General features: G+C 48.5%; 1 protein-coding gene across 1 annotated transcript in view; it reads right to left on the bottom strand.

Moving 5' to 3' along the window:
• Positions 1-27,618, bottom strand: part of srp72 (signal recognition particle 72) — a 71,996-nt gene that overhangs the window by 12,607 nt on the left and 31,771 nt on the right. Inside the window, exons 7-14 of the mRNA XM_078407928.1 lie at positions 26,420-26,544; positions 26,279-26,336; positions 23,552-23,683; positions 18,517-18,645; positions 16,635-16,707; positions 16,378-16,442; positions 12,931-13,026; positions 792-895 (exon numbers count right to left, since the gene is read on the bottom strand). Coding sequence (XP_078264054.1) covers positions 792-895; positions 12,931-13,026; positions 16,378-16,442; positions 16,635-16,707; positions 18,517-18,645; positions 23,552-23,683; positions 26,279-26,336; positions 26,420-26,544 — 782 coding nt within the window. The remainder of the gene's footprint in view (positions 1-791; positions 896-12,930; positions 13,027-16,377; positions 16,443-16,634; positions 16,708-18,516; positions 18,646-23,551; positions 23,684-26,278; positions 26,337-26,419; positions 26,545-27,618) is intronic.

Below are 27,618 nucleotides of genomic sequence, written 5' to 3'. Positions count from 1 at the left end.
AATTGGGCTAGAACCATTTGCCTGCATTTCTTCCCATATCCCTCAGAACACATCCTATCCATATATCTGTCCAAATATTTTTTAAAAGTCATAATTGCATGCGTTTCCACAGATTCTCCGCGTAGCTCATTCCAGATTTGTGCTACACTGAGTGAAAAATATGCCCCTCTTAAAGTCTATGCTCTCTAGTTTCTGAATCTACTACCCTGGGAAAAACATTGTGAGCATTCACTTTATCCATAAGGGAGCCGTCACCTGAAACAAGTAGGGGGAGGGTCTTCTTGGGCACATAGGGCTTTCATCAGCTAGTAAATTGAGTATAGAAGTTAGAAACATAGAAACTAGGTGCAGGAGGGGGCTATTTGGATCTCCGAGCCAGCACCGCCATTCATTGTGATCATGGCTGATCATCCACAATCAGTAACCTGTGCCCGCCTTCTCCCCATATCCCTTGATTCCACTAGCCCCTAGAGCTCTATCTAACTCTCTTTTAAATTCATCCAGTGAACTGACCTCCACTGCCTTCCGTGGCAGAGAATTCCACAAATTCACAACTCTCTGGCTGAAAAAGTTTCTTCATACCTCAGTTTTAAATGGCCTCCCCTTTATTCTTAGACTTTGCCCCCTGGTTCTGGACTCCCCCAACATTGGGAACAGTTACTGGAGAAAATAGTGGCATTTTTCCAAAATAAACAGTCCAAATTAAAATAAACTATTGCAGTACACTGTCAGTGCCAGATTATCCATGTTACTGACCCAAATGCTAAAATATAGGGAGTTTTAAATCGTACCTCCAAAGTTGCTCCAAATCACTGATCGCTTCCTTCTGCTTCCCATATTTCAGTTTAAAATTGGCTGCTTCCCTCACTAATAGCAAATGCGCCGGAGTATTTGGCTATATTTAAAAACAAAATGACAATACATGTCACCATGCTGCCTCACATAAATAATGAAAAACCTGTGCATTGCACCCCTTCATGGAATGTGAGGGAAAGAAGACCACAGTGATGAAATCACGGAGAGCTCATAAACACCTCGATTTTCTTAGCAGATTGAGGAGATTCGGTATGTTGCCGTAAATAATCTCACAGACCTTCACAGGTGCGTGGTGGAAAGCATGCTGACTGGTTGCATCATGGCCTGGTTCAACAACTCAAAACACCCAGAGACAAAAGAGATTACAGAGAGTTTAAAAAAAGACAAAGTGCTGGAAGAACTGGAGCTGGCCAAAGTCGACTGGAAAAGGATCCTAGCAGGAATGACGGTGGAACAGCAATGGCAGGAATTTCTGGGCATAATCCGGAAGATGCAGGATCATTTCATTCCAAAGAGGAAGAAAGATTCTAAGGGGAGTAAGAAGCAACCGTGACTAACAAGGGAAGTTAGGGATGGAATAAAACTAAAAGAAAAGATGTATAACACAGCAAAAAGTAGCCGGAAGCCAGAGGATTGGAAAACTTTCAAAGGACAACAGAAGGTAACAAAAAAGGCAATACGGGCTGAAAAGATGAAGTACGAGGGGAAGCTGGCCAAGAATATAAAGGAGGACAGTAAAAACTTATTTTGATATGTTAAGAGAAAAAGATTAGTAAAGACAAATGTGGGTCCCTTGAAGGCAGAAACAGATGAAATTATTATGGGGAACTAGGAAATGGCAGAAGAGTTGGACAGGTACTTTGGTTGTCTTCACTGAGGAAGACACAAATAATCTCCCAGATGTACTAGAGGACAGAGGATCTAGGGAGACAGAGGAACTGAAAGAAATTTGCATTAGGAGAGAAATAATATTGGGTAGACTGATGGGACTGAAGGTTGATAAATCCCCAGGGCCTGATGGTCTGCATCCCAGGATACTCAAGGAGGTGGCTCTAGAAATCGTGGAAGCATTGGTGATAATTTTCCAATGTTCTATAGATTCAGGATCAGTTCCTGTGGATTGGAGGATAGCTAATGTTATCCCGCTTTTCAAGAAATGAGCGAGAGAGAAAAAAGGGGAATTACAGACCAGTTAGCCTGACATCGATGATGGGGAAGATGCTGGAGTCAATTATTAAAGAAGTAATAACGACGTATTTTGTATAGCAATAAAAGGATTGGTCCAAGTCAGCATGGATTTATGAAAGAGAAATCTGTTGTGGTGACAGTATAATAACAGAAGCCTGGGTAACGATCCAAAGACTTTATTAACTACATAGCAAGCACGACCTCACGCCTGCACGTTCCACTTACACTAACTCCAATCTCGCAAACAGTGGTCACTCAAAAGCTAATGGGGCGTAACTACAAAAGCATGACGCATAACATGAATGACACCTTTACACTAATCTACATCCCCCCTCTTAAAGAATCAACAGCGATACAGACCCATAAACTAAGCACGTCATGTATAACAATCGATGACAAACTGGAGGAAAGTTAAACATAGTCCGGATACTTCACAACCGGCCTGCAAACACGACCAGCACATGTACGATAAAGACCATCTCCATTCTTCTTATCCGGGGAGAGAGCAGGTGATTCCACAGGCGAGGGAGACTGAATCAACGTCCCTGGAGACGAAGCAGGAAACTGTGGAACAGGCGATGAATATGGAGGGGAAGATGGAACAGGCAGAGGAGCTGTTGCAGACATGGATTGTTATGCTGGCAAAAGCATGCGAGTGCCACTAGGCGCAAACGGAAGCGAACTTGTACGATCTGGATAATACGGAGGAGGAACTGACTCGTTCACAGGCAGGATGTGTCAACTGTTATGTCGGTAGGTACCGCCTTCGGCACGAACGATATACGAGCGTGGCTCCGAAGCAATTCCAGAAATTACTCCGATACGGTCATGGCCTCTGTCAGTCAGTAAGCGGACCACCTGCCCTTTGGTCAGCGGTGGCAGTGGCCTACTTGTCTTGTCAAACCATCGTTTCTGAATGTCACGCTTCTGTTGCAACCTGGATTGAACCTCCTCCGGTGGAAACACTTGTGGGACTAAAGCCTGATTGGCTACAGGCACTGTGGCACGGGTTTGCCTTGACAATAAACGTTGAGCGGGTGAACCCAAGATGGGGTCACGGGAGATGTTGTGTAAGTTAAGTGGTCAGTTTCAATTGTGACAGTGTGGCCAAAGACGAAATCATTGAATTTCTTGCAGGCAAAAACAACCGCTAACAGTTCTTTTTCAGTTTGGGCATATCGTTGTTCTGTGTCAGTCATGGTGCGCGAAGCATAGGCAACAGGCTTATTGCCATGGCCATCATTCTGAAGGCATGCAGCGCCCAGCCCGTGTTGTGAGGCATCACAAGTAAGAGTAATCGGTAGTTTAGGATCAAAGTAAGCCAGAGTCGGAGCATCAGACATCTGCCGTTTAAGAGTGTCAAATGCAGTCTGTTGGAAATAAGGTTTCCGTGTTTTTCAGCTTCTGGAAGACAGCCAAACAAATAATGTTGCAGCGCGCTCCTGTCGACTTTGAGATAAAGGGTTTTGCCATTAATGAGCAATGCGACCTTGGGATCTAGCTGTTGGTGCACTGACTTAGACAAAGCATGCACTTTCGCCAGCTGTTTGTACAACCATGGGAACTGGGTGTGAGAACTCAGAGATTGAACCTTCATCATGGGAAAGCGAGTTGACTGACTGTCTCGTTTGAAATCTGTTACTGCGTGATCGACAACACCTAATGAAATGGTTTCGTTTGTTGCAGAACCGACATCGTTTTCCATACGCAGGGCAATGATCACGAACTGCGACATGTGAACCTCCACAGTTGAAGCAATTATCGATCAATCTTAGCTTGGTGACCGGCACTTGAGATAAACGAGGAGAAGTTTGATAAGACATGCGAGCTGCATTAATTTCACGAGCAGCAGAGTGTCCCAGAGTTTTAATGTGAGCATCAGTCAATTCAGCTATGCAACAGCGGTTTTCAACAGCCGCTAAGGTTAGGTCAACTTCCCGCAGTAATTCATCACACAACTTATCATTCAGTATGCCATGGATTAAACGATCGCGAACAAGACTATCATGAATATCTCCAAATTCGCATCGACTAGAGATATGCTTGAGCGCACTAACGTATAACTCAACAGGTTCTCCTTGTTTTTGATTCCTTGAAAAGAATTTATGGCGTTCAATGCTCAGATTGATTTGTAACTCACACAATTATCGGAATTTACGTAGGAGACATTCAGGGTCACGGATAGACTCCGCAGCAATTTGGTCACCATTAGTGTCAACTCTAGCATAGTGAAATCTTCTGACACGACGAGCAGCTTCCGTGCCCGCCAAATTAAGAAGGATTGACGCACGAAGAGCAGGAACAGCCATAGGGTATGCAGCATCAATGTAGATTGAAAAATCCTCTTCAAAGACTCGCCACCGTTCTGCGAGATCTGCATCAAACACTAAGATCTCTGGTTTCCTGAGAGCAGAAGCCATCGCACGTAGTAGAAAAATAACAAACTAAAATAAAAACAAGTGGAAAACAATAGAATTTGGAATAAGTCCGTACACGTCTGACACAATGTTGTGCTGACCGTATAATAACAGAAGCCTTACACCTGGATAACGATCCAAAGACTTTATTAACTACATAGCAAGCACGACCTCACGCCTGCACGTTCCACTTACACTAACTCCAATCTCGCAAGCAGAGGTCACTCAAAAGCTAATGGTAACTACAAAAGCATGACGCATAACATGAGTGACACCTTTACACTAATCTACAAAATCCTGCTTGACTAATCTTCTGGAATTTTTTGAGGATGTGACAGGTAAAATGGATGAAGGAGAGCCAGTGGATGCAGTGTATCTAGACTTTCAGAAAGCCTTTGATAAGGTCCCACATGGGAGATTGGTGAGCAAAGTTAGAGCACAGGGTAGGGTGTTGAAATGGATAGAGAATTGGTTGGCAGACAGGAAACAAAGAGTAGGAATAAACGGGTCCCTGTCAGAATGGCAGGCAGTTGGAGAGTGGAGTGCTACTAGGCTCAGTGCTGGGGCCACAACTATTTACAATATATATTAATGATTTAGATGATGGAAGGCAGTGGAGGCCAATTCACTGGATGAATTTAAAAGAGGGTTAGATAGAGCTCTTGGGGCTAGTGGAATCAAGGGATATGGGGAGAAGGCAGGCACTGGTTACTGATTGTGGATGATCAGCCATGATCACAATGAATGGCGGTGCTGGCTCGAAGGGCCAAATGGCCTCCTCCTGCACCTATTTTCTTTGTAACTCAGTGGGTCAGGCAGCATCTCTGGAGAACATGGATAGGTGACATTTGTGTCAGGACCCTTCTATTGTGGTGATGGGGAGGACTGAAAGCTGAAGAGAAGAGGGGCAGGACGGAGCTGAGCAGGTGGACATGGATGAGGGGGAGTTGTGATAGGCAGATGGTTAGACAAACCACTGAGATGAAAAGACAAAAGTTGTGAGATAACATTAAGACAGTTCTGGATTGTGAATCCAGAGAAAGGAATGAAGGTGGGAGGGAAAGGGGAGGAGAGAAACAGGTGCAAGTCCAGGTCGGGCACTGGGGAGAGGATAAGGGAAGAGTGTGCTTGAGGGGGGGTAGAGGGTAACGGAAGAGTGTGCTGGGGGGGGGGGGGTGCAGGATAAGGGAAGAGTGTGCTCGGGGGGGGGGTAGAGGATAAGGGAAGAGTGTGCTCGGGGGGGGGTACAGGATAAGGGAAGAGTGTGCTTGAGGGGGGGTAGAGGATAAGGGAAGAGTGTGCTCGGGGGGGGGGTACAGGATAAGGGAAGAGTGTGCTCGGGGGGGGTTGAACCTTTTAGGTTAATTACTGAAAATGGGAGAATTCAATGTGGGAAAGTGCAATTATAAAATGTAAGATTAAAGCAGAACTGAAGAAGGGCATTGCTTAAACACATAATCAATAATGCTAAATATGTAAGCATACTGCAAATTCACGGAAATCGATCTATCTATCTATCTATCTATCTATCTATCTATCTATCTATCTATCTATCTATCTATCTATCTATCTATCTATCTATCTATCTATCTATCTATCTATCTATCTATCTATCTATCTATCTATCTTCTATATTTTATCTATCTATCTAATATACTAAAACTCAGAAGAGTATATATGTTTGTAACAGGTTTGTAACAGTGATTTCGGCTGATTTCGGCAAAACGGTGAACCGTAGCGCCACAATTTCTGCACCGCCTAATCACACCGCTGGACGCTTGCCGAAAATGATTTTTTAATTTAATTCGGTCGTATATTTTTTAAGTTACAGAGGTTTAAAAGTCCAATTTTTTAAAATCTCAGTTATTTTGGCTGATTTCGGCAAAAACGGTGAACCGTAGCGCAACGATTTTTGCACCGCCTTAATCACGACGCTGAACGCTGCTGGAAAATGATATTTTTATTTGATTCGGACGTGTATTTTTTAAGTTACAGAGGTTTTAGTAAAAATAAAAAAAAACAGCCGTTTTTTCCATGGCCTTCAGCGTGTGACGTCAAAATGCCCATGTGAGAAGAGCTCGCCGAACCCCCCTCCTACTGATTTATTGAAGGCTTTCAGCGTGGTGCATCTGTGCGTATGGGCTCCCCTCTCCTCTCTCCCCTTGCTTCTCTCCTCTCTCCCACACTCGGGAGACCCTCTCCCCGCTATCCCCCCCCCCCCCCCCCCTCCCGGACCTTAAGAGTGTGTCTGGGGGAGAGAGAATGGTGGTGGGGTCTGAGACTGGGGAGGGGGACAACAGGGGTCGTCCGGAGGGGGCTTGGTGGTGGGGGAAATAGGGGTACTGGGAAAAGGGGAGGTCGTGGGGAAAGGGGGGGGTGTGGGGAGAGTATGGCAAGTCCGAAAACTTGTTGGTTGTAGAAGAAGTTTATTGCAGCCGCAATATTCGAATACAGAGTTAAACAACAAGGTAAAGGACAACCATCAAAAACTTACTGTCTTCTTCGAAGACTTCGCCGAACTAAACATTTCGGGCGCCAAATGCGCACATGACCATGCTGGCCAATCAGCGATGTCGCTCTCTGGACCAATCCCCACGGTCGCGTTCACACGTGACCTCGCTGGCCAATCTGAGGGTTCGACGACCCGGACCATTCTCTATGGTCGCTACATGACCCCCCCCAGAACCCGAGGTACGGAACCTAGCAGGGAGCCGGATTTCGCGACCATAACGAGTACGGAGAGGGGCAGCCTGAGCACAGGAGCCGGGGGTTCCGGACTTGGAGGAACTGCCGGAACGGGGGGTCCTGGAGGAACTGCCGGAACGGGGGGTCCTGGAGGAACTGCCGGAACGGGGGGTCCTGGACTGAGCGGAACTAACGGAGGTCGGCCTCTCCTAGGGGTTTGGCCGACCAGGACTGGTTGATCCGGATCCAAGTGTGCAGGTTTGAGCCGGGACACCGAGACGAGCTCACTCTTGCCGCACATGTCTAAGGTGAAGGTAGCCGTTCCCTTACGCAAAACCCGGAACGGCCCTTGATAGACCCTCTGCAACGGGGCACGATGGGAATCTTTTCGCAGAAACACAAACTCACAGTCCTTCAGGGAAGGCGGTTCATGTACCATGGGACACCCATGACGTGAAGTCGGAACTGGAGCCAGGGAACCCACCCGTGCCCGGAGAGATGCTAATACTGATGGGACTGTAGGCAGCTGGTCTGAGGGGTCCGGAAACAAATCGCCGGGTACTCGAAGTGTCGAGCCATATACTAGCTCCGCGGACGACGCACCGAGATCTAGCTTAGGAGCAGTCCGGATGCCCACAAGAACCCAGGGGAGTTGGTCTACCCAGTCCGGGCCTTCAAGCCTTGCACTGAGGGACGCCTTAAGTTGACGGTGGAACCTTTCTACAAGTCCATTTGCCTGGGGGTGATATGCAGTAGTGGGTTGTAACTTGGAACCGTACAGTTCTGCGAGCGCGGCCCAGAGGGACGAAGTGAACTGCGGCCCCCTGTCAGTGGTAATAACTGCCGGGACCCCGAAACGAGCTACCCAATGGAGGGCCAAAGTCCTGGCACAAGACGCTGACGAAATATCAGACAATGGGAAAGCCTCTGGCCACCGGGTGAACCGATCCACCACCGTGAGGAGGTGGGTGTAGCCCCGGGAGGAAGGCAAAGGCCCGACTAAATCCACGTGGATGTGGAAAAAACGACTTGCTGGGACCTCGAACTCCTGTACGGGGGGCTGGACATGGCGCTGGACTTTAGCGGTCTGACAGGGGACGCAGGAACGCGCCCTACCCGCTACCTGTTTCCGTAGGCCATGCCAGACAAACCGAGCTGCTACCAAAGCAGAGGTGGAGCGGATGGACGGGTGCGCCAGCCCATGAATGGCATCAAAAACCCGGCGCTGAAGGGAGGGCGGTACTACCGGCCTGGGACGGGGAAGGGAAACATCACACCAGACTTTAGTGCCTTCCGACCCGCAGGCTACCTGAGCCAACTTCAATCCCGAAGTGGTGGACTGGTATGCCGAGGCGGTATCCGCTAGAAGCTGTGCCTCCGCAAGCTCCTGGGGATCCACCTCGCAGTCCACCGCCGAAATAGGGGAAAAAGCAGGTCTAGACAGGGCGTCAGCGACGGCATTAAGCTTACCCGCGACATGACGGACATCGGTGGTAAATTCGGAGATAGCAGTCAGGTGCCGCTGCTGGCGGGCCGACCATGGGTCAGACAATTTGAAAAATGCAAATGTTAATGGTTTGTGGTCCGTAAAGGCCACAAATGGGCGGCCCTCAAGGAAATACCTGAAATGACGAACAGCTAAATAGAGGGCCAGAAGCTCTCGGTCAAATGCGCTATACTTCAGCTCAGCCGAATTTAGTTGCCGGCTGAAAAACGCCAAGGGCTGCCAACGGCCACCAACCTGCTGCTCCAAGACCCCGCCCACCGCCACGTCAGAGGCGTCAACCGTCAGGGCCGTGGGGGCGGAGGGGCTCGGGTGGACCAACATGGTGGCGTCTGCTAATGCTGCCTTAGCTGCTGTAAAAGCCGACTCTGCGGCCGGGGACCATATCAACTCTACCGGTTTTCCCGCAAGGCACTGGAAGAGCGGGCGCATGACCCGCGCAGCTGCCGGAACGAACCTATGGTAGAAGTTAACCATGCCTACGAACTCCTGTAGTCCTTTTACTGTGGTGGGCCTGGGAAATGCCCGGATAGCCTCCACCTTCTCGGGCAAAGGGGAGGCGCCGGCAGGGGTGATTCTGTGCCCTAGAAAATCAAGAGAAGGGAGGCCGAATTGACACTTGGAGGGTTGGATAATGAGCCCGTGGTCTTGGAGCCGCTGGAACACAGTCCGCAAGTGGACCTGGTGTTCCTGCACTGAGGGGCTGGCGACCAGGATGTTGTCTAAATAAATAAACAAAAAGGGTAAGGCCCGACCCACACGGTCCATCAGTCGTTGGAAAGCCTGTGCCGCGTTCTTTAAACCGAAAGGCATACGCAACCATTCAAACAACCCGAACGGAGTAATCGTGGCGGTTTTCTGTATGTCCTCCGGACGCACCGGAATCTGGTGGTATCCTCGCACCAAATCGATTTTGGAGAACACCACCGCTCCTTCCAGCCCAGACGAAAAGTCCTGTAGGTGCGGTATGGGGTAGCGATCAGCCGTGGTGACAGCATTGAGACGCCGATAATCGCCACATGGTCTCCACCCCCCAGATGCCTTGGAGACCATATGCAACGGCGAGGCCCACGGGCTGTCGGACTGACGGACAATTCCCATTTCCTCCATCTTCCTAAATTCCGCCCGTGCCACCACCAGTTTGTCTGGCGGTAGTCTCCTGGCCCGAGCGAAAACGGGAGGGCCCTCGGTGCGGATGTGATGGACCACGCCGTGCTTGGCCGAAGGCGTGTCAAAACGTTGGATGAGCAGCTCTGGAAACTCCGCCAGGATCTCAGCATACGAGTCAGGGGCCGCGACGACGGCCTGGACAGTAGGGCTGGGCGGGGAGGCGATTGTCGGAGCGACGGGCTCCTCGCCGGCGGAGGGTCGGAGGTCGTTACCGCGGACATCAGGGACTAGTGAAAAAGCCCAGAGAAAATCTGCGCCCAGGATCGCTTGTCTGACGTCTGCTATGATGAATGGCCATTCGTACGTGCGGAGGCCTAACACAAGGGACATCTTCCGTATACCGAAAGTGCGAATGGGGCTGCCATTAACCGCGATGAGGGTGGGACCTGTCTTACCCGTTCTGGTTTCGAGGTCGGTCGGCGGCACTATACTGACGATGGCTCCCGTGTCCACCAAAAATTCTGTGTCCGTGAATCGATCGTGGACGTAGAGGCGTCGGTTCTGGCCAATCGTAACTGCCCCTATGTACGATCGGCCGAGGCATTTCCCGCGAAGGTACAAGGTGAGCGGCAGTTGCGGGATTCGCTACCCCATCGTAGGTGATAATAGCATCAGCCGCGCTTGTGCGGATCTTTTTGGCGGGCTTTCGGAGAACTGGCGGGAGACGCGGCGCCATCTTGATGTCGCTGTGGTGTGGTCACTGATGTCGAGACCTTGTTGATCGAACCGCTTGCCTTGTTTTTAGCCGCTATGAGCGCGTTCGCTTTCGCTGCATATGCTTCGGGGTCCTTAAAAGAACAATCCGTGAGCAGCAGTCGGACATCCTCAGGAAGCTTCTCTCGGAATGCCTGTTCGAACATAAGGCAATCCGTATGCTCACCGGCTAGCATCATCATTTCGGCCATGAGAACGGATGGCCGTCGATCTCCGAGGTCCGGTAGGTGCAGAAGTCTTGCAGCGCAATCATGCCTATTAAACCCGAAGGTTCGCAGTAACACTTTCTTCATGGCCTCGTACTTGCTTTCTGCAGGCGGATTAACGATGAACCGCATCACGCGTGTGGTCGTCTCCGGTGATAAGAGCGCTGACGAGGTAGTAATACATCGTCGATTCGTCCGATATCTTCTTTATATGAAATTGAGCTTCGGTGTGGACAAACCAAGATTGCGGTGAATGTGTCCAAAACAACGGAAGGTGAACGCTCACCGCGCTTAACTCCGGTGTGCCAGGCGCGGCAATCAACAACGAGGCGTCGTGTTCCTGCATAGTCGGTGATCGTCCAGATCACGTCGGGGTCACCAATATGGCGAGTCCGAAAACTTGTTGGTTGTAGAAGAAGTTTATTGCAGCCGCAATATTCGAATACAGAGTTAAACAACAAGGTAAAGGACAACCATCAAAAACTTACTGTCTTCTTCGAAGACTTCGCCGAACTAAACATTTCGGGCGCCAAAAGCGCACATGACCACGCTGGCCAATCAGCGATGTCGCTCTCTGGACCAATCCCCACGGTCGCGTTCACACGTGACCTCGCTGGCCAATCTGAGGGTTCGACGACCCGGACCATTCTCTATGGTCGCTACAAGAGTAAGATTGGGGTTGGGGGAGGAGAGAATGGGGGGGGGGGTGGGAATGGGCCCAACGGGCCCTCTTCGCTAGTATATTACTAAAACTCTGATGTCCGTGTGTTTGTGTGTATGTGGGCAGCTTAACGTTTGACGCACGCGCAGCCAAAACGGTACACCATAGCGCTACAATTTTTGCACCACCATATTCACCATTATCCTGGCCATATATTAAAACTACTTTCATTCAAATTGACACTACATATTTAAAGCTAGAGAGATTTTAAAGTTTAAAATGTTCATTTCTAACCCATTTCTTGAAGGGCTTCAGCGTGTGACGTCACAATGGCACCCGTGCACCTATGAGAGATCAGCTCGCGCTCCCCCCCCCCGACCTTTAACTGATGCGCTTCCCCTCCCCCCCAGACCTTTCACTAATGCGCTCCCCCCCCCCCCAAGACCTTTCACCAATGCGCTCCCCCGCCTGCCCGGACCTTTAACTAATGCGCTCCCCCCCGGACCTTTCACTAATGCGCTCCCCCGCCCCCCGGACCTTTCACTAATGCGCTCCCCTGCCCCCGGGACCTTTCACTAATGTGCTCCCCCGCCCGGAGCTCAGCCGCCCATCCCGGCATGCCTCGCGCCTGCCGTTCCTTAATCGGGCTGTGCTGACCGCCAGGAGGTGTCGTCACTCTCCCGCTCCGTGAGGGGGGCACCCGCCCGACTGACGGCAGTGTTGAGGGGGGGGGGGATGGTGGGTGTAGGGGGAGGGAGGAGGAGGGGGGGAGTGACTGGGTGAGGATCAGGGGGGAGGGAGGGAGGAGGAGGAGGAGGGGAGGGGGGAAGGAGGAGGGGGGAAGGAGGAGGTGGGGGGGAGGAGGAGGGGGGGAGGAGGAGGGGGGGAGGAGATGGGGGGGAGGAGGAGGGGGGGAGGAGGAGGAGGAGATGGACTGGGTGAGGGGGAGGGAGGAGGAGGGGTAGGAGGGGGGAGGAGGAGGGGGGGAGGAGGAGGAGGAGGGGGGGAGGAGGAGGGGGGAGCTTAGACCGCGGGACAGTCCCCAGCTGCTATGAACCGGATGCTGAGCCGGATGGTCACATCGCACCGTGATCCGGCACAGATCTACTTGCACTTTATTCTGTTTGTAAACTGTTACAATTTGTTTCATTGGGTTGTTTAAATTAATACTGACTAGTTAATTAATTTATTGCATCGTATGGGACACGCATTCCCAATCTCGTTGTACCCCTGTACAATGACAATAAAGAGATATTGTATTGTATTGTATTGTCAGTAGCCCCAAGTTGGCCGACCTGAGGGACCTGGAGTTTGAGTGGTTTTTTGAGTTAGAAGATTTTTGATATGGGGGGCAAGCCCGTTTTGGGCTTTGTATGCAAATAGAAAGGTTGAACCTTCCTGCAATATATTACTCATTGCATCCTGTCAATCAGAGGAATCTTTTACACGTACTCCGTTTCCTATAAGTCAACATCAATGGCTGATCCTCCCACCAATATCTTGCTGTTTCCTTCGTAAGCATTGGTCATTTTTATAATGTTCAAAAACTAAACGCATGGCAGGTGTTACCTGGTGTTCCTGGTACCACTGGATAGTCTGGCAGAAGATTTCTATTGCACTATCAATATCCTCCTCATGGCTATACATAGTAACTAAGGCAGACACCTGTTGAAGAAAATAATATTTTCAATAGTTACAAATCACACATTTTCTTAACTTTCTAAATAACTAAAAATCATTACATAGACATAGAAAATAGGTGCAGGAGGAGGCCATTTGGCCCTTCGAGCCAGCACAGCCATTCATTGTGATCATGGCTGATCATCCACAATCAGTAACCCGTGCCTGCCTTCTCCCCATATCCCTTGATTCCACTAGCCCCAAGAGCTCTATCTAACTCTCTTTTAAATTCACCCAGTGAATTGGGTTCCACTGCCCTCTGTGGCAGAGAATTCCACAAATTCACAACTCTCTGGGTGAAAAAGTTTCTTCTCATCTCAGTTTTAAATGGCCTCCCCTTTATTATTAGACTGTGGGGAGATAATTACGTTTCAGAGCAGAGGGATCTCAGAGTACAAATACAGATATACTTGAAACTGGCATTGCAGGTGGATAGGGAGGTGAAGAGGTCTTTTTGCATTCATCAGTCAAAGATTTGAGTCTAGAAGTTGGGACGTTATGTTACTGTTGTGCAAGACAATGGTGAAGCCGCACTTTTCAATTTTGTTCAGCCTGCTATACAAAAGTTCAAGTCATACGAGTAGATTTAGGACAGATGGCCCAACTCTGTCATTCACGCATGGCTGATCTATCTTTCCCGCTCAACCCCATTCTCCTGCGTTCTCCCCATAACCCTGACTAATCAAGAATCTATCAATATCCGCTTTAAAAATAGCCAATGTCGGCCGTCTATGGCAATTAATTACACAGATTCACCTCCTTCTGACTAAAATTCCCCTTCATCTCTTTCCTAAGGAAAATATCTGGAAAGAGCGCAGAGAAGATTTATAAGGATTTTGGCAGAAATCAAGAGCTCAAGCTATGGGGAGGTATTGGACAAGCTAAGACTTCATTCCTTAGAACACAGCCTCCTGTGTTAAGGAATAATCTTATAGCGGTGTATGAAATCATGAGGGGAATAGATAGGGTGAATGCAGATTATTTTGCCAGTATAGGGGAATCAAGATCAAGGGTAATCAGTACAAAGGTTGGGACCAAAAAAATGACTCATGTCAGAGTAACTTAGCAGGTCAGGCAGAATCTCCAGCGAACATGGATAGGTGACATATTACGCACCCATTTCTCCCTCTCCCCCTTCCCCCATCCTCTTCCACCTATATTCCTTCCTCGTTTCACATTTTGATTCACTCTTCTATCTTTATCTCCTTATCTCACACTTCTTGTATTTTCATCTCTCCCCTCACTTGTATCTACCCATCATCTGCCAGACTTTGTCCCACTCCCAACTCTCTTCCAGCTTTCTACTCCCCTACTAGAATCAGCTGAACGGTCCTGACCTAAAACATCACCGATCCATGTTCTCCAGAGATGCTGCCTGAGCCGCTGAGTTACTCCAGCACTCTGTGTCTTTTTCTATAAACCAGCATCGGCAGTTCCTTGTGTCCACAGACGTTGGGACAGCTAAACAAGTCATTGTTGAGGCCACACTTGGGAGTCATAAGTGTAGGTCTGGACGCCAGATAGAGGATGGATAGAACTAAGTTGGAAAGGGCACAAAAGAGATGTTGCCTGGGATCGCAGGCTTCAGTTATAGGGAGAGGCTGGATAGGTTGGGAATTTTTCCTTTGGAGTGTAGGAGGCTGAGGGGTGACCTTAGAGGTGTACAAGATAATGAGTGGCACGGATAAAGTGAATGCTCCTCAGCTTTTCCCCAAGGTAGAGGATTCTAAACCTAGAGGGCATGGGCTTAAGGTGAGAGGGGGTCCATGGATCGTATGACCACACAGCACCGAAACAGGCTCCTCAGCCCAATGTGCACTTACCGACCCAGATGCCCCATGTATGCTTGCCCAACCTGCCCAGGTTTTGCCACAACCCTCACAACCTCTATGCGTCCATAGAAGCATAGAAAAGGGCGCATATTCTGCCTTCTCCCCATATCCCTTGATTCCGCGAGAGCTCTATCTAATTCTCTTTTAAATTCATTCAGAGAATTGGCCTCCACTGCCCTCTGTGGCGGAGAATTCCACAAATTCACAACTCTGGGTGAAAAAGTTTTTTCTCATCTCAGTTTTAAATGGCCTCCCCTTTATTCTAAGACCGTGGCCCCTGGTTCTGGACTCCCCCAACATTGGGAACATTTTTCCTGCATCCAGCTTGTCCAGTCCTTTTATAATTTTATACGTTTCTATATGATTCCCTCTCATTCTTCTAAACTCCAGTTCCTATTGAATCTTTCCACTCTCATCTTAACCTGGAACACTCCTGCCCTCGGAATCTTGAAATAGAAAGATTGGGCAGAATGGTGGGAATGTGCAGCATGCAACCACAAAGGATGGTTGGAGATTTGAAGGGAGACCTGACAGAAGTGGATAAAATGATTGGACTCATAGATAGGGTAGAGAGTCAGAACATTTCTACCAGGGTGGAAATGACAAAGACTAGATGGCATTGCTTTAAGGCAGAAGGGGAAATGCTTAAAGAAACAGGTATTGTACACAGTGAACCTTCTGGCATGGGTGGTGGTGGAGGCAGATAGAATGGTGGCGTTTTCAAAGCATTTAGATAGGCACATGGATATATATTTAGGGGGTGAAGAGATATGGATCACACGCAGGCAGAGATGAGTTTAATTTGGCATCGGGCCTGGTACAGATATTGTGGGTTGAAGGGGCCATTCCTGTGTATAAAGTTCCATACTCCGTGAACTCTTGTCTGATGGCAGGAACCCATTTCTTTATCAAGGTACATTTATAGAATGCCAATATGTTGATAATGGTGAAGATAGACACAAAATGCTTGGGTTACTCAACGGGACAGACAGCATCTCTGGAGATAAGGAATGGGTGATGTTTCAAGTCGAGACCCTTCTTCGGATAAATAAAGGTGAACTATAAGTCCATGTACAAAATGTGTGATTGGGCCACACACACACCCCACACACGCACACACACACAGTCAGCATGCGATCTATCAGAAGTATTCTGAGCTAAAACCAGGCAAAGGCAGGGAAATAAAATATCAATATCTTTAACGCAAATTAGTATCAGAGGAATCCAAGGGTGGAAAAACAATGTAGGAAAGAACTGCAGATGCTGGTTTAAACCGAAGATAGACACAAAACGCTGGAGTAACTCAGTGGACAGGTAGCATCTCTGGATAGAAGGAATGGGTCGAGACCCTTCTTCAGAATTACAGGTTTCTTCTGATAAATCTGAAGTAGACTGGCAAAGTAAAGTGTATGGAATGATGACTCGGAACCACCGACTATGCTGGGTACACATAACATGTCACCTGATATCATCATTTTCACCACAACACGATTCTAAAACTTACCATCCCAAGTTTGTTTGTCTTCTCATCAATTGATCTTAAGATGTCACACGCTTTTGTAACATGACCTTTGGGAAAGAGAACGGGAGTTAAACGGAGAGAACAGAACAAGCAGCTTCATATCATCTTCCATCTTCAATATTTTCCACTCTGCACTCAGATAATGGCCGTTTATGATCAATTATTGAACATCAATTACAAAAGGGTTGTTAAATAATTAAAATGCCGCGGCGTTACCATCGAGAGAGCAGGACACCCACCTTGGACAAGGTATAACTGTGCCATTGTCATCTTCAGTTCAACTTCATTTTCTGGGTGGTTCTCCAAGAAATCCTTCAAGTCAAAATGCATCGAAATACTTATGTTAACTCATGGTTCTTAAACAACAAAATAAAAATGGTTACATCACAGTAAAGCGCTGTAATAAGACTTTTTGCAGAAGTCCGTGGTTCACAGCGCTGTGACAGGTAGCGCTACATTTAAAGCCTCATGATGCCGTGACCAGTAGCGCTACATTTAAGGCCTCATGATGCCGTGACCAGTGGTGCTACATTTAAAGCCTCATGATGCAGTGACCATTACCGCTACATTTAAAGCCTCATGATGCCGTGACCAGTGGTGCTACATTTAAAGCCTCATGATGCAGTGACCAGTACTGCTACATTTAAAGCCTCATGGTACCGTGACCTACCGCTACAGAACACTAGGGGCCAGCTCTTGCACCAACATGGACTTTCTTTCAAACTATATTTCTGCAGATCTTGCCCGTTGGTAATTGTGAGATGACAGCATTGCAAGGGAACATTGCACGCTTTGTGTAGGAAGGAAACTGCAGATGCTGGTTTAAATCGAAGGTAGACACAAATTGCTGGAGTAACTCAGCAGGTCAGGCAGCATTTCTGGAGAGGAGGAATGGATGCCGTTTAAAAAAAGGTGTTATTTATGTTAAATGTAGGTCTAATTTATTTCTTGGTCTTTTTCTTTTCATGATATTATGTGATTTATGTGTAATAGTTGTGTGCATTGTCTGAGCCTGTGGCTGTGATGCTGCTGCAAGCGAGACTCATTGTAGCTGTCCCGCACCGTGCTCAAGAACATGACAATAAACCCAATTTCAACTCATCAGCCTGTTGAATTCTTCAAGACGCTTTTTGTGCTGATGAAAGTTCTTCCCATCTTTGTGAGCTCTGGAGAATACAATCCTAACCGTGTTCCGGGGAGCCGTGCGTACGGCGGGAGTGTCCGGGGAGCCGTGTGCGGGGCGGGAGTGTCCCGGGGAGCTGTGCGTGTGGCTGGAGTGTCCGGGCAGCCATGCGTGCGGCGGGAGAGTTCGGGGACTGTGCGTGTGGCGAGAGTGTCTGGAGGAGCCGTGCGTGTGGCGGGAGTGTCCGGGGGAGCCGTGCGTGTGGCGGGAGTGTCCGGGGGAGCCGTGCGTGTGGCGGGAGTGTCCGAGGGAGCCGTGTGCGGGGCGGGAGTGTCCCGGGGAGCCGTGCGCGGGGCGGGAGTGTCCCGGGGAGCCGTGCGTGCGGCAGGAGTGTCCCGGGCAGCCGTGCGTGCGGCGGGAGTGTCCCGGGGAGCCGTGCGTTCGGCGGGAGTGTCCGGTGAGCATGAGGGGAAGACAATGAATGGTCCGGCGTGGGGGGACTGCCGTGAACAATGAAGGACCCGGCTTGATGGGACTGCCGTGAACAATGAAGGACCCAGTGTGAGGGGTCCGCCGTGAACAATGAAGGACCCGGTGTGAGGGGACCGCCGTGAACAGCCACCTAACAGCTGCTTGTCCTTTTCTTTTTTTCCCCTCACTTTTAATTTAATTTTAATTTCATGTTTTCGTGTACCTTGTTGTGTGTTTCGACTGTTGGCAGACCAATTTCTCTCTGGGGATGAATAAAGTTTTATCCTATCGTATCGATTTAACTATTTAACTTTTACTGTGATGAATGAAGGAAGAGAGGTCATCTCCGTGGGCTCCCTGAGCCCTTCAGCATTGATTGATTTATGGCAACTGCAGTTATTTTCCTGCAGTGAGTAAGAATGTAATTCCCTGTACACATGACAATTAAACACTATTGATGAAGCCAGCAGATCTCAAGTTTAACTCCAATCGGGCGTTAATTTAGTTTATTTCCCAGCCGGGCCTACCTCCAGTAGCTCAATTGCCTTGGCGTGCTGTTTCTCTCGACACATCTGTGCAGCCTGAATTAACACCGGCAGTGGTGTTGTTGGATCCTGCTTCTGCAAACCTGATGTCAACTTTCGACACTGGTCAGCCTGTGTACAAATCAAGCCAGCGTGTTTATATTCAACAAATTATCCGAGAAATGTGTGAGCATTGATCAAAACTAGTTAAGAGTGTTCTTTCTATTCTGGGTCCTTGCTCGGTCGGCATGGACGAGGTGGGGCAAAGGGTTTGTTTCCCCGCTGCACAGCTGTGATTCTACATGATGCCATGCAAATAAAATGATTGTGTGAGTCGGTTGAACGTTAACAAGTTTATAGCACGGCAGACCGAGGAACATCTAAATTAGCTGTTAGATTTTGTAGTGGCAAATTAATTAAAACAAATTCTTCCTAAAGTTAAGGAGATTTGCTCCTTGTCCAAAATCATCTCGAATAAGCTAATGTTTCAGAATGCTGCAGTAGGCAGCAACTCTACCGCTGAACCACCATGTTGCCCAAACATCCTCTACCAAGCTTGTATATACATAACACCAGGGAACCCAGAATTAATCCCGAAGGCAAACCACTGGTCACAGATCTCCAACCATGGGCAACGGTAGAGTTACTGCCTTACACTGAATGCAGCCCCGGAGACCCGGGTTCCATCACGACCATGGGTGCTGTCTGTACGGAATTTGTACGTTTTCCCCGTGACCTGTGTGGGGTTTCTCCGAGATCTTCGGTTTCCTCCCACACTCCAAAGACGTACAGGTTTGTAGGTTAATTGGCTTGATAAAAATGTAAAAATTATCCCTAGTGGGTGTAGGATAGTGTTAGTGTGCAGGGATCGCTGGTCGGCGTGGACCCGGTGGGCCGAAGGCCCTGTTTCCGTGCTGTATCTCTAAACTAAACAAAACTAAACCTGAACAAACCCTTCACTGCCACACCAAGCCAATTTGTGTGTGATTGGCAAGCTCACTCTGGATCCCATATCTGACCTGGACTAGCCTAGCATATAGGACCTTGTCAAAAGCCTTGCGAAAGCACGTGCACAACTGCCATGTCTTCCTCAATCCTCTCGGCCATCTCTGTAGAAAAAAAATCAAACTCATGGGCCATGACTTTTCACGCACAAAGCCATGCTGTTATTCGTAATCAGATCTTGCCTTTCCAAGACACGATAGACCCCATCTCCCAGATTCTCCACTAATAACCTCCCAAGTACTGATGTTGGGGTCACCAGCATCTAGTTCCCAGGCTTGTCCTTGCAAACTTTCTTAAGGTATCACATTAGCCACCCTCCAATCTCCCAGTACCTCACCCATGGCTAAAGAAGGTACTAAATTCTCTGTCAGGGAGCCAACAATTGTGTTCCTTGCTTCCCACAATGTCCAAGGATCGACTTGGTCAGACCTCAGGGATTTAATTTCCATGACCTTGGTCAAGACAAGTTTAGTTTGTGCCAGACTCCTCATATGCCCTTCGTCTCTTTAATGACCTCCATTTTCCAGGCCCTCGGTCCCTCATCTTTACGATGGATGTTCAGTCACACTACACATCCACCCCCCCAACAGGAAGGCCTTGAATCCCTCAGTTTCTTCCTCGACCACAGGACCAGCCAATTTCTCTCAATGAACACTCTTCTCTGCCTAGCAGAGCTGCTCCTCACTCTCAACAACTTCTTCGACTCCTCCCGCTTCCTCCAAATCCAAGGCGTAGCCGTGGGCACTCATATGGGCCCCAGCTATGCCTGCCTCTTTGTAGAGTCCGTCCGTCCCTATTTCGGCTCTATCTCCGCCAACTGCATCGGGGCTACCTCCTGCACCCATGCAGGACTCATGGACTTCATTACCTTCACCTCGCATTTCCATCCTGCACTTAAATTAACTTGGACCATCTCCACCACCTCCTTCCCCTTCCTTGATCTCACCGCCTCCATCACAGCAGATAGGGTACTGTCCAATGCACCTCTACCCCATTGAGCACATTAGACTGTGTCTTTGGAACAGATGGGCTATAATACTGAGAACTATATTTTGCACTTAGTATCTCGCCCATCTCTCTCCCTACAGTAGTTGACTTTGGTTTGATTGTGTTTATGTATAGTATTATTGATCTGATTGGAAAGCCTTTCACACGACAACAATAAACTTAAACTGTGAAACCAAAGGGAGGTCTGAAATGAATATCTCTCATCTGTATTTGCTACAGAGGACATTACAGGTGAACAGTTCAGGAGGGGGACAGTGGAATCCTACAGCAATAAACAGGTAGATGTATCGCTATGGGAGGCGAGGATGACACTGCTGGGGCTCTGATAGAAATATTCATCTCTCTTTGGTCACAGAAGTGCTCGATGACTGGGGGAACGACAGGTACGGTACCATTATTCAACAAGGGCAGCAACATTATGCCAGGTAATAACAGATATGATCAAATTTCAGTGGCAGGGACACTGGTGCAAAATATTCTTGAGGGGCAAATTAATCAGCATTTGAGGAAGGACGTCCTTGCTATTGAGGCAGTGCAGCGTAGGTTCACCAGGTTAATCCCCGGGATGATGGGACTGTCATAGAGTCATAGAGTCCTACAGCACAGAACGAGGCCCTTCGGCCCATCGTGTCCGCGCCGCCCGTTACCAAACACAGTCTAATTTTAATCCCATTTTCCCGCATTTGGACCGTAGCCCTGAATGTTGTAGCATTTCAAGTGCCCATCCAAATGCCTCTTAAACGTTGTGAGTGTTCCCGCCTCCACCACCACCCCAGGCGGTGAGTTCCAGACTCCAACCACCCTCTGGGTGAAAAAGTTATTTCTCACATCCCCCCGAAACCTCCCTCCCCTTACCCTGTATCTATGTCCCCCCGTTGTTGAACCTTCCACCAGTGGAAGAAGTTCCCCGCCATCTACCTTATCTATGCCCCTCATGATCTTGTACACCTCGATCATGTCCCCTCTCAGCCTTCTCTGCTCCAGGGAAAACAACCCCAGTCTGCCCAGTCTCTCCTCATAGCCGAGGCCCTTCATCTCTGGCAGCATCCTGGTGAATCTCCTCTGCACCCTCTCCAAAGCTATCACATCCTTTCTATAATGTGGTGACCAGAACTGTACACAATACTCCAGCTGTGGCCTCACCAGTGATCTGTACAATTCCATCATTACCCCCCTACTTTTATATTCGATGCCCCGGCTAATGAAGGCCAGTAACCCATATGAGGAAAGATTGGAAAGACTGGGCTTGTATTCACTGGAATTTAGAAGGATGAGAGGGGATCTTATAGAAACATAAAATAAAGGAACTGGACAAGCTCGATGCAGGAAAAATGTTCCCAATGTTGGTGGAGTCCAGAACCAGGGGCCACAGTCTAAGAATAAAGGGGAGGCCATTTAAAACTGATGAGAAAAGGCTTTTTCACCCAGAGAGTTGTGAATTTCTGGAATTCTCTGCAACAGAAGGCAGTGGAGGCCAATTCACTGGATGAATTTAAAAGAGTTAGATAGAGCTCTAGGGGCTAGTGGAATCAAGGGATATGGGGAGAAAACAGGCACGGGTTACTGATTGTGGATGATCAGCCATGATCACAATGAATGGCTCGAAGGGCCAAATGGCCTCTTCCTGCACCTATTTTCCATGAAGCAGGGATTAATGAAGGACAAGTATGGCTTTGTGAAGCTGAGATTCTGTCTGACTAATTTGACCGTATATTTTGAACAGGTAACCCTTGAGTGCTGCCGAGTTGTTTGGTTCGATCCTGACTACGGGCGCTGCACTGTAAGGAGTTTGTACGTTCTCCCCGTGACCTGCGTGGGTTTTCTCCGAGATCTTCGGTTTCCTCCCACACTCCAAAGACGTACAGGTATGTAGGTTAATTGGCTGGGTAAATGTAAAAATTGTCCCTAGTGGGTGTAGGATAGTGTTAATGTACGGGGATCACTGGGCGGCACGGACTCGGTGGGCCGAAAAGGCCTGTTTCCGGCTGTATATATATGATATGATGATATGATATGATAAGTCAGGCTCATGACAAAATTGTACATGAGCGATTGGTCCAAACGGCAAGGCCTGCGGCTTCCAGAGCAATTTGCAAATTGGATCCAAAACTGAAGAGGAAAGGAGGCAGACGGCGAGAGTCAAGGTTTGTTTTTGCAATGGGAAGTCTGACCAATGGCTTATTGGAGGTGTTAGTATTATGGCCGAATATTAGAAAATGGTTGTGTTGGATGAGTTGTTGGTAGCCATCACATTCTGCATGGTTACTGCATGTCTACCTCTATAATCAGTACATACAGGAGACCAACATTAGAATGAGTATTGCCCAGAATCAGAATTGGAATCAGCACAATTGCTCTACAGTTTCTAGTAATATATTGCTTGCAAAACTTGAAGATTTTGTGTGCAAGGCTGGACGCAATTTTTTTCATTCTATCTGCACCTCATTATCCTGTTAAATATGGCAATGAACTTTACATTACACAAGTAATAAATGGTTTTACCTAATTTTCATATACTTTTACAATTATTTGAGAGAATATTATCTTAGAAACATAGAAAATAGGTGCAGGAGGCCATTCGGCCCTTCGAGCCAGCACCGCCATTCATTGTGATTATGGGTGATCATCCACAATCAATAACCCGTGCCTGCCATCTCCCCATATCCCTTGATTCCACGAGCCCCTAGAGCTCTATCCAACTCTCTCTTAAATCCATCCAGTGATTTGGCCTCCACTACCCTCTGTGGCAGAGAATTCCACAAATTCACCAGGGCCCTATACAACTGCACAAGAACTCTTTACTCCTATACTCCTATCTTGGCTCGGTTTACTGGAGGCACCTGGTTTCGGAAACAAACACAGATAAATGACAGGTTTCAGAGAGGACTGTTGAAGCCTCTGTTCAGGCAGTGAAGGTGACCCGGCATTTTCAGTCTCCTGATACTTTAATTCTGTGTCCCACTGTGTCTATGTCCCATAGAATTAACGAGATGCTGTGAAGATGTGTGCTGCATTTACACATTACCTGGTTTGTGTGCATGGCCAGCAAGGCTTTATTGACTTCTATCGCCTGCAGCTGTCGGTGGGTGAGTTTATGTTCCACTCCTTCTGCATTGGTCAGTTTCATTTTTTTCTTTGAATCAAACACATTTTGGTCCTGCAGGGAACAATTTAAGACGCGTTGGAAGCTTTCAGAAACAAAATTATAACGGCGGGAGTGTCCAGGGGAGCTCCGCGGGCCCGATCCACCCGCCGAACAACTGGAACGCGCCTCGGCAGGCCCGATTCACCCCACCGGCCGTCCAGGAGACAGCGAGGATTGCCTGCGACGAACGAGCCTCGGCGGCGGTGGGGGACTCGGTGGTGGGGTCTCGGCAGTGGTGGTGGGGCCTCGGTGGTGGGGGGGCCCCGGCTGGGGTCTCGGCGGTGGTGGTGGGGCCCCGGCAGGGGGTGGAACCTTGGTGGTGGTGGTGGTGGGGTCTCGGCGGTGGTGGTGGTGGGGTCTCGGCGGCGGTGGTGGTGGGGTCTCGGCGGTGGTGGTGGAGTCTCGGTGGTGGTGGTGGGGTCTCGGCGGCCGTGGTGGTGGGGTCTCGGCGGCGGTGGTGGTGGTGGGGTCTCGGCGGCGGTGGTGGTGGTGGGGTCTCGGCGGCGGTGGTGGTGGGGTCTTGGCGGCGGTGGTGGTGGGGTCTCGGCGGTGGTGGTGGTGGGGTCTCGGCGGCGGTGGTGGGGATCTCGATGGCAGTGGATCGTGAGGTGGGAGGGCAGGGAAGACAATGGAGGACCCAGGTTGGGGGGACAGTCATGAGGGATGGTGGGAGACTAAAGGGGAGGGGGTACTCTAGTTTAGAATTCCCTGCCCAGGGGGATATGTCTATGTTTGTTTGTTCATTTGTTCCACTGAAGGCACAGTGCAAATGGCAGCCAGACAACAGTCACTTGTCCTTTTCTTTTTTTCCCACTTTAAATTTCAAGTTTTCGTGTACCTTGTTGTGTGTTGTGATTGTTGGCAGACCAATTTCCCTCCGGAGATGAATAAAGTTTTAGCGAATCGTAAATGTGAAGGAAGGAACTGCAGATGCTGGTTTACACCAAAGATAGACACAAAATGCTGGAGTAACTCAGCGGGACAGGCAGCATCTCTGAAGAGAAGGAAAGGGTGACTTTTTAGGTCGAGACCTCTCTTCACACTGAATAGTCAGAGGAGAGTGAGTCTCGAGATATGGAAGGGCAAGGTGTGAAAACAACAGATCAAAGCAGACGATAAGGAAATGTAGTGATTCATTGATGGCTGGGGGAAAGATGACAAGGACCGTCTGCTTTGATCTGTGGTTTTCTCACGTTACCCTTCCATACCTCTCCCCTGACTCTCAATCTGAAGGAGGGTCTTGACCCAAAATGTCACCTTTTCCTTCTCTTCATAGATGCTGCCTGTCCCACAAAAGTATAAATGCGAACTTTACTGGTGTCACTTTTAAAAAAAGCATGAAATTATTAAAGTATCGTGGTATGACAAATGAACATAACAAGGTCCAAACTAATTTTCACCAAAAAAAATCAGATCTGATGCCTTAAAACATCCTTTGTAAAGCACAAATCTTATTTCTTACTTCAACATTGAAATGAGAGGAACTCATTGCTGTTTAAAAGTTGACATGGCAACCTCTGAGAAACAAGTAGATCTCAGAAAACTCTAGAATTTATTGCAAGTGAAAAAGTCTGTTGAAACAATTAAAAAAAGCCTTGATGATTTAAGTTTTCATCACAACGTTTGCGTGACTTTTTTGAACTTTTCGAAGCATGTGCCAGAAAATATACTAACTCTGCACAAAATCACTATTTTAAAGCTCAAAAAGGGTGGGTGGTTTATGCCCAAGATCACGTGTTCAATGTTTCATCTGAAAATTGGCACGGGCCAGTCCCTTCCCCTAGTACACTGACCCCTCACCTCTGGACTGTAACAGGCAGTTCTGCCTTTCCCTCAGATCTGCATCAGGACTGCTGAATGTGTCGACCCCTGCCTCCATGGCCCGGATTCTCATTCCGGTTCAGGCTGGCACACTACTCGTGACAGCTGAGCCCTCTTTCAGCAGAGCTGGCTGTAGAGGATTACCACCGTGAACAATCAGCCAAGTCATCTCACACCGTGCGGTGTGCCAGCCTCCGGAGCTCAGGGTCACACACTGATGGGCTTCAGCAATCATTTTAACACCAGGCCGCAGTTTTGATAAATCTGGCACTGACAGCTTTGAAGCATGAGAAGCGAGCAGGTCTCAAATGAGAAAAATAAATGATTGGCACAACTCTGCAGTGGAGCATTCCACAACTCAAATTGAAAAAAAGACTAATAGACCTAATGAATTACAAAATCAGAGTCCTTTGCCCAGAATAGGGGAATCGAGGACCAGAGGACATAGGTTCAAGGTGAAGAGGAAAAGATTTAACAGGAATCCGAGGGGTACCCGAGAGTTGGGCCGAAGGGCCTGTTTCCACACTGTATCACGCTATAACTCTAGTATAGCTGGGACATGTTGGCCGGTGTGGGTGAGTTGGGCTGAAGGGCCTGTTTCCACACTGTATCACTCTATAACTCTAGTGTAGCTGGGACATGTTGGCTGGTGTGGGTGAGTTGGGCTGAAGGGCCTGTTTCCACACTGTATCACTCTATGACCTCAGCAAATCGGGGACCTTGATCAACTCCGCGAGTGGGTGAAGGAACTGCTCATGGAGTTTCATTCAGGCAAGTGTGAGGTACCTTGTTGAGTGTGATGATATTATTGGCTGTTACAGCAAGGAGTCCAACATCCGAGGGCCTGCAACAATGGGAGAAAACAAAAATGAGACTCCAACACGGTAATCTTTCACGTGGCCCATTAGCAAATCTTTTATTTCTTACTTCAGTTTGATCACTTGATTGTAAAGTTGCACGGCATCATCGTTCCGGCCTTGGAGCTGCATAACGTAGGCCATCTGGGCGTGGATTATTGCTAGTTCAGCATCAATTTCCTCATCATTTATATCCTACAGAGAGAATCCAGCATTAGCATCAATACAAAAACCATCAAGCAGAAAATAAATACACCGTCTGAAATTAAATCAGGCATTTGCACACATTTTGCAGATCACACAGGAGGAACAAACTGAGCAGTAAAGTGTAGAGGATGCACCATATCAGAGAAAGCTTCCCAATCAGCATGTTAAGGAGAGAAGGGAACAGCTATTTAAGACATTTTACTTCACGATGATTAAGGGTTTGTTAATGATCTGAGTAAAGTTTACTGTCGGGTAGATTCAAAATACAGGCAGTCAATTGCATGGAAACAGGCCAGAGTCATAGAGTGATACAGCGTGGAAACGGGCCCTTCAGCCCAACTTGCCCATACCGGCCATCATTGAAGGTAAGAGGTCCGTTTAAAAAAGCGCCAAAGGGACGCTAGCAGTCAGTCAGTGAAGCGCATACCTCCAAGCTCATCAGAGGAAGGCAGGATAGGAGTGACTACGTGGATTGGCTGATCAATTAAATTAGAAGTTTGGTAAATTGGCCAATTAGACAATTTAGTGACTGGTATAAACAAGGCTTGCACAAGGGGTGCAGCCCTGTCGAGGGAAGTGCCCTGTGAGAAAAGTGCGAGTCTTCGGCTGCGAGTCTTCGGCGAGGAGGCTGGGGTGAGGAGGTTACAGTTGTTTTTGAGCCTGATTTGTTTTTAGACAATAAAGTAATGGCAGATAAGTTGGTGCAGTGTGTTTCCTGCAGGATGTGGGAAGGTAGGGACACCGCTGGAGCTTCTGGGAGCTACACCTGCAAGAACTGTGTCCAGGTGCAGCTCCTGAATGGACGTGTGGTGGAGTTGGAAAAGCAGCTGGATGACCTCAGGGCCATCTGGGAATGCAAGAGTTTCCTGGACAGGACCTACTGTGAGGCTGTCACGCCAAGGGTCCAGGTCGAGCGAAGGTGGGAGACCGTTTCAAAGGGGAGTGAACGTGGACTACAGGAGACCCTCGTGGCTGTGCCTATTGCAAACAGGTACACCCTCTTGGGAGCTGTCGGGTCAGAAGACGTTTCCAGTCCGAGCGGCGGACAAGTTGGGGGCTCTA

The sequence above is a fragment of the Rhinoraja longicauda genome, chromosome 1 (genome assembly GCF_053455715.1).
Source record: "Rhinoraja longicauda isolate Sanriku21f chromosome 1, sRhiLon1.1, whole genome shotgun sequence".
NCBI lineage: Eukaryota > Metazoa > Chordata > Chondrichthyes > Rajiformes > Arhynchobatidae > Rhinoraja > Rhinoraja longicauda.
Note: the sequence above shows the minus strand (reverse complement) of the source record. Positions and strands in the feature narration are given on the sequence as shown.